This window comes from Macrobrachium nipponense, chromosome 2 (genome assembly GCF_015104395.2).
Source record: "Macrobrachium nipponense isolate FS-2020 chromosome 2, ASM1510439v2, whole genome shotgun sequence".
NCBI classification, from domain to species: Eukaryota; Metazoa; Arthropoda; class Malacostraca; order Decapoda; family Palaemonidae; genus Macrobrachium; species Macrobrachium nipponense.
Window position 1 is genome coordinate 124,157,127 of NC_087201.1, and position 7,971 is coordinate 124,165,097.

Consider the following 7,971-nt stretch of genomic DNA (forward strand, 5'->3'; position numbering starts at 1 on the left):
GACTCCGAGAAAACAGGTGAGACAAAAAGTAGATGATGAGCGAGGTTCGAGATTCCACAGAACTCAAAGATCGTGAAGGGCTGTTGTTTGACAGACGCAAATCTCTGAGCCCAAAGGCCGTCAACAAACATATTTGCGTATTCTTTAATAGTTGTGACTGCCAGCTTATCCCCATTCTTCAGACGGAAATGGAAGACGGTAATCTTATTCCTGTCAACATCTCGATAGCCTGAAACGTAGTCAGACTCAGAGCGGAGATGTATATAGGTAGTTATAGGTACCTTTCGAGTTAGAGTAGACCGACTCTCTCGGAAAAGGTCCTTGGAAAGTGAACTAGGAAGTATGTGATCCTCTGTGAATACCAGGATACCTGAAGGCCAACATGGGGCGATCAGCGTCATTGTCGCTCCCTGTGACGTCATAAATCCTCTTATTACATTTCCTAAGAGATTGAAAAAAGGGGAAAAGAGACTAAATATCCATCCCCGTTCAATATCATAGGATGGCGTTTAATGGTACCGATCCCGGATCGAGAATAAGGGAGCAGAAAAGAAGAAGCCTCTTCGTCCTCAAACATATCGAAGAGAAGAATGAAAGGGCGTCCCTAAAGTCTCCACAACTCTCAACTTACTTCTAAAGAAAGATTCCACTCGGAAGTCAATAGTTGCTGCCGTCGATCTAGACGATTCGTACGGACTTTTGCAATCCTGTAACGAACCTCTAGAGGATCGTTACATTCTACGCCTGTTGTTATAATAGGCTTTCTCGTAAACTCGAACAGGGACCGAGAAGATACTTCTTAAGATATGAGAGAGCTGTGGAATATCAGAGTTGATCTGGACCACTGGTTCCCAAAACTCGTTACGAGGACTGGAGGGACTACCGAATCGCTTTTACTTCTTTCAGATTAAGATCCAAGACATCTGAAACCCTATCCAGATGTCCGGCACCTTCTTTCTATCACCTCAGGTGATAAACGCACTGAGAGATGTTCAGAATCATTCCTAGATCTTGAATAATATTTCAGTTTCCCGGTAGGAGAAAACTGTGGTCTGAATTGCAGTCTATTCGGGGAAACAAACTTCTTCAGGAAGGAAATGGTCCCCAGCAAGCTCATCCATTCCCTCCCCGAGTATGCTTACTTCCCTAATAAGGCTGCGCTTTGCCTAAGCAGGAGAGCATATAAAAGTGCAATGTTGCGGTAGACTCGTAGTTCTATACCGTGCGGTAACGAGCACCGAAAGGATTAAGAGATAACTCTGTTGAACATAGTAAGGCAAAACGAATGCAACGTTTATTCATTCACGTAAGAAATCCCTCAATCTTAGGCTAAAGTCCGTGATTGTAGGGCAGAGATACAGTTAGTCAGTCAATCCCGCAGGAGAGACGTAACCGCCAGCACAGAGATACGGTTAGTCAGTCAATCCCGCAGGAGAGAGAGACGTAACCTACCGCGCATGACAGCGCCCGATCTGTTACTGGCAGCTGGCTCGGTTGGACTGGAACTCTGGAAGACAGACACAGCGTGACAGCAGCAGCCAGCAGCTTACGAACGTCGTCTCTTAACTTTATGTCTGGGTTGCCAGCTACCCTATTCTACGAAGAAATAGGTCCGTTATTTTTGAGCAGAAAGACTCTCAAGCTGGTATATTTTAAGCGAAACAGAAAACGCTAAATATATAGATGCGTTTGTGTCGTCAGAACACTACCATACAACGGTAAAAGATAAATCGGAAACTCCTGGAAGGCTGCAGGGAGTAAGTAACGATTAAATGTCCTTAAAATAGACAATAGACCTCTCGGTTGCCATCCGAAGAGGTAACTACAGCAAGCGTATATGACTTGAACCAACCAGAAGTAAAATAACGCAAGGCAAAATATGAAATTATATCACAATAAAGTTTGTTCATACTTACCTGGCAGACATATATATAGCTGAATTCGGAAATACAGCTACATACATATCTGACAGGCAAGTTTCATGAACAAAACTTAAGAGAATCGAAGCCAGTCAGCTCAAGCTTCTTATGTTACTGGACATAAGCGTTCATTGACGTAGTCTACAAGTCTATTTCTGTACGAGTCTGCGAATGACGAATGAGAGCTCTTCCGAATCTTGTCAATAAGAGCTTATTCGCTTACGCAATATCAAGTTAATGAGATGTTTGTCAATGAGAACTAACCCATTTACGGGACAAAGAGATATTTTGTCAATGAGGGGATACCCACTTACTTGACAAAACGAAAGTATATTGTCAATGGGGGAAAGTCACTGAATTGACAAAACGTAATCCAGGGAGTCAAGCATTTAATTTTTTTCGATTCCCATCTCAAACGAGGAAGGGGCAAGAATCCTGTTAAGAGACTGGGCTTACGGCAGGTAGAACGACGATGTTCAATTCGGCAGCGTAGTCCCGACTAGAAACTAACAAAATCTATCATCTGAAAAACCCTTTCAGATGGGCTAAAAAGCTTGCAAAATTATCCTGGGAAGAGGAAGAAACTCTCCAACCAGCTTCCTCTCCCGTATCACAACTAATGCCTGCTAAAGCTTAAAATTTATTGGCAGTATGGCAAAGGAAGTCCTGTCTTGCGCTTTCCTGAAGAGCGTCCTTTTGATGAGTGCCTTTGCAAGAATCCCACTGAACGTTGCCGAGAGTCCTGACGTGCAGGACATCGAGCCTTACATAACCCGTAACTGCCTTATCGCAAAGTCTTGACTGCGGTAGTGGCAACTTAAATTTATTGGCAGAATGGCAAAGGTTGCGGTAGAGCAAACGAGATCTTCCCTTGAGCTTTCCTTAACTCCATCCACCTATGCGAAAAGCAATATTAATTGACAGAGACCTCTTGAATTCACGAAACCCGATGTCTTGCTGGGTTTCGAAGAAGAAGTTGTCTGTTCACTTTAAACTTCCTCCGAAGCACTGCCTACTTCACATTCTTTGCAGGTGAGGTAGAAGGTATCACCGGAGGTAGAGATAAACATTCTTTAGGCCCATATCTGAAACAAGAGCTTGAAGAGTTCAACAGAAACGTTCAGCCAGGCGACACACCTGGCGTGCGCTGGTGCACGCTCGGCGTCCACTGGAGCGCGCTCGGCGTCCACTGGAGCGCGCTCGGCGTCCACTGGCGCGCACTTGGCGTCCACTGGCGCGCACTTGGCGTCCACTGGCGCGCACTTGGCGTGCACCCGCGCGCGCCTGGAGTCCATCCGAGCGTCCCGGGCGTCCGCTCTCAAAAGCTTGCCTGCTACTATGACTTCTCTTACGTATTTCTCGGTGGAAAGACGACACGAGTTCAGGCGACGTTCGCCTTCTTACTTCTCACTGAAAACGCATAACGAGAGAGAGAGAGAGGACGTGAAGCGTCCTCTTCTATAAAGCTTCTATTTAGAGGGCGCGAGTCCTTCGAAAGCTCCAACCCTGCAATGAATGGGGAGGACGCTTCGGAGGACGAGAAGCAATCTTTCAGGATTCGTGCACGCGCACGCACTTTGGCAGTTCTGGGGATTTTCATCAGAAACTGCCGAAGGCACGCAGATCGGTGGGGGTTCCTTGTAACCCTCCTTAGGCTTTCGACATGCTCCCTCCCGGGTCCTGGGAGTCAAGCAGAGGTCCGGCCTAAGGAGGCGAAACGACGGGCCGATCTGACGCACCCCTCCTCCACTACACAAGGGGTATCACTGCACTTCTGCACTTCACTTTTACTCTCTAAAGCAAGCACTTTCGATTCTAAGATACGAATCGAAAGAGTATCAGAGAAAGGGCAATTCCTCTACAGACACTGCTTAGGGCCCGAAGGCAACACTGCAGGGTTAGGAGTAACAATTACAGAAGTAGCACTTCCCAGCAATGAAGGAGAGCGAGCACCTCTCGTAGACATATTCATAGCCCGTAGGCCATACTACAGGGTTAGGCAAAATAAAGTCTACAGGAAGGTTAGCAGGTTCACTACCCTGACTTTTGTTTTACTGATTAATTGCGTACATACGAATCATACGTCTTCCTTACGGAATAGACAAAGTCTCACACTCCTTACATGACAAATCTCAACAAAGAAGCAAGACCCATACCCCTCGTACATACCAAGTGCGGATCTACCGAAGCTTTCGGTAGCCACACCCTATCTTTGCAGACAACCCCGTCTGAAACTAGCCTAACTAGATTCAGATATTTTATGCAAAAATGAATCAAATTCAAATCAATTTAAGATAGCGTATGCCTAGCCACAAATCCAAGTAAATAAATCAAAAGACAATTAGGATACTTAGGGCAATGAAGTTTCCAAAATCCTAAGACGGAGGTACTGAAAACAGGTGTTTTCAGCACCAGCGACAGAAAAATTATGAATAGAAAATGGGAATGGTTCCTGATACCCGCCTCCCAGCGGCGGGAATGGGTACTAACCACCTGGCCGACCACTGCGTGTGTCGGAAGTTTTTAAAATTCTGTCGGACTTCAGAAAATACAGCTATATATATATCTGACAGGTAAGTTTCATGAACAAACTGAACTTTAGGTAGGTCACATCAAGATGACCATACGGTGTAATTCAGACAACCAACAATAAAATTAGATAAAAGTAGAGCAGTAAGACACAAGGTCAGAGCAAAAGAATACTTTCCTACGCCAGTGTTAACATAGCTAACAACTTACTCAATTGGGTCAGTAGTAAATATAATGTAATCTAGAGACAATCAATTCATTTGCAAGAGCAACATATAGTTGACAACATTGATGATAATGAAAATTTATCTAGCTCTTTATTTAGGCACTTACCACATTATGCCTTAGTTCTTAACAGAACAGCTATAGTATTTTCTATTTAATCTCACCTGACTGCGTTTCTGATACTCATAAATCTCAACTTACCAGAGTGGGTCATCCTCAGTAACAGAAAACACAAAATGAGTCATGTAGTAGATATTGGCAACCAAATTGGAGCACTGTGCCTGAACCACAACAGTTGCTAGAAGTGCCACCAGCTCCTCACGTGTCATGGTTAATTCTGGTTCCCCATCTGCCATTAAGTATATTACAAAAATAAAATTTAATGAAAAGAGAAAGTAAAAAAATTATGTAAACCAATTTTTTATATTTGGCTAATTTCATGGTAACAACATTCTCCCAAACATTTCAGAAAGTCTTAATGATTATATAACTGAGAGACAGTAGTACAGAACATGTGAGTATGGACCTCAGGTCACAGGCAGCCACTAAAATCAGTCTTTATGCCACTTGTTTTATGATACAACAAACAATAGGGCTGATAAACAACTCAAATCATAAATAAAGGATTGATATACAAAAACTGTTGTATTACAAAATTATTATACATATTTGTTTCAGAACATAACAATTACTACTTATATTGAACCCAAATTACATTTTAGGTAGGAAGGATTGAGCTGCTAAAAAAATTATAGTTTTCCACGCATGTCAGCCAAAATTCAAACTTTGTAGGTAGCGCTTGCATCGCTGTGTAGGTACACAGTGCCATCCCCAAATGGCAATACTAGGTACAACTTAGCTAATCACTTCATTCTGTTTTATGCATAATATCCAACAAAGGGGAGGTGGGTGGGCTCTGATCATATAATTACTGGGTGTATATAAAACCTTATTTTATTATATAAAAATATATGAGACTTATCCAGTAATTACACAGCTGCTTCCACATTGAAAGGAGATGGGATCATGGACATAATACACTCCAAAGCATTAAATCATGTAATGAATTTGAAATAAAAAGTTGCTAGCAATGAAAATATAATGCTTGTTTGAAAGCCTAGCCTAGTACACTCTCCAGAAAATGAATTTTCTCTACAAGCACAGTACAGTATACTAGTAGTACTAGTACATATAGTATGAGCTTGCGAATATGAAATTCGCTCAGTAAGTAAAGCCTAGTTTTATTTAACTCTGTTTTACTTATTTGACAAGATGGAATTACAGACTACGTAGGAAGAGAGGTTAGCCTAATTTTATCTGACCTATTGAAAATGCAACTCACATGAAATGCAAGATATACGTATGATAAAATCATGTTTTGGTGCTGAAATTTTTAGGGTTGCATAGTATGTGAGATCAGGTGATACTTGAGTAGTATATACATACAGTGTACAAATTATGAATATTCAGCATGCCAAAAAGACAACTGCACTTCAAGCATAAAAAGCAGGACCGAAAATTGGCAGAAAACCAAACAAAAACTAAGTTATGAGACAAATGACTAGCCCACTGCTTGCTAGTTAGCAAGCACTTGCATAGCAATCTGATAAAAAAAAATTTAAAATGCATGACAATAGTAGTTACTCTCCAAGCAAAAAATAAAAACTGTACAACATTTCTATTGTCAATGGTGGAAGCTAACCACTCCTAATTCTAAGAAAATACACTGATGGAAATAGTACGCTAATTGGTAAAAAAAGCCAAAGGGTAAGATGACTGAAATATTAAACAAAATAAAAGGTAAATCTTTTAAAAAAGAACATGGGTATATAAACCTCAAAACACCTGTGGACAAAAAGCTGGCAGTAATTTGTCTAAGATGTATAAATACTGATTTCTGTGGCTGTTTGAGACCTGGGAATCTGCCTACACATGTGTAGAAGGATTGGCTGACTGCCTTTTTTTCTTTTTTCTTTTTGTATAATCTGACTGCCTTTTTTTCTTTTTTCTTTTTGTATAATCTAACAGAAACAAGTGTTTTGGTAAAATTTCTGAAAACTTAAGGTTTACTCTGTAAATGCGGTAAATGCAGATTCATAACGTACAGAAAAATTCCTAGGCTAAAAACTGAGAATGATGTTTTTAACTGACACCAATTCATAGAGAAAGAAATCTGTCCACTGTGCATTGGCTTAAAGGAAAAAAAAACAAAAGATATCTGAAAACTATCAAGAATACATTAGTGTAAAAGTGATTTGCACAAAAAATTTTCATCATTCAAGATTGTATCTTCTTAAATTTAAATTCCCCAGTACTAAATTTAAAGTTATTACACACAGACACCTAAACCCCTAAAATAACTTGAAAAAGATCTGAAACTGTACCTTGGTCTTTGTACTGATGAAGGGTAAGACAAGCTTCTTTTGCCTGAGCTTGGATGAGTTCTGTGGTAGCACTAACACACTGCAGTCGGCCAATGGCACTCTCAATACTAGCTAATGATGCAAGTTCCACAACCTAACAATTGGTAAAATACCCAATGAACATCTTACTAGCAATTGAGACTTTTCATTAAAATTAACTTTCCGATGAAATTGCTATTCTTAAAAATATCCAAAATCGTCTGTAATATACAAGTAAAATCATTCTAAAAATTAATATTTTGACAATTAAAATATTTAATTGAATTTACAGCTGCCAGAAGTGAAATAATAAAAATATTTAATTGACTTTACAGCTGCCGGAAGTGGTGTGTGGTATTGAGCTGGTACACCAAGCTGCATGGGTGACAAATTTGCATGTCGCAGGTGAGACAATCTTGCTTTAACTATCTGATCAACTACTTGGCATCTTCCACAAACAAGCCACCATAGCGTTTCATGAAGTCTTCCAATAATATAACTGTAAAACAATAAAAATTCAGTTACAAAATTTCATTTCAATTTTCAGCTTAGTAAAATATATAAAATATGTAATCATAGTTAGTATATAATTTAATTTAATCATATCCATGTATCAACATTCTCAACTTTCATGGAACTGGCAAGTTTTACCCTTATGAAAGATACAAAAATAATCATATCATACCCATAACTCCTTAAAAATCTAACAATAAGATATGCTATACATAGATTTGTGTTCATGACTTATCACTGGAAATAAAAGAAAATTAAAGAAGTACAGGTTCACATTCCCTTATCCGAAACCCTTTGGGCAAGCTGTGTTTCTGGAATTTTTCAGATTTTGGAACTGAAGGCTGCTCCTAAACAAACAAGCACATTAGTTTCCAACAATAAAA

At 40.1% G+C, this 7,971-nt stretch overlaps 1 protein-coding gene across 1 annotated transcript in view; it reads right to left on the reverse strand.

Annotated features, from left to right (window-relative positions):
- The window catches only part of LOC135221301 (uncharacterized), a 146,837-nt gene that overhangs the window by 39,753 nt on the left and 99,113 nt on the right, over positions 1-7,971 (reverse strand). The window contains exons 3-5 of the mRNA XM_064259109.1: positions 7,409-7,574; positions 7,058-7,190; positions 4,875-5,022 (exon numbers count right to left, since the gene is read on the reverse strand). Of these exons, the coding sequence (XP_064115179.1) occupies positions 4,875-5,022; positions 7,058-7,190; positions 7,409-7,574 (447 nt within the window). The remainder of the gene's footprint in view (positions 1-4,874; positions 5,023-7,057; positions 7,191-7,408; positions 7,575-7,971) is intronic.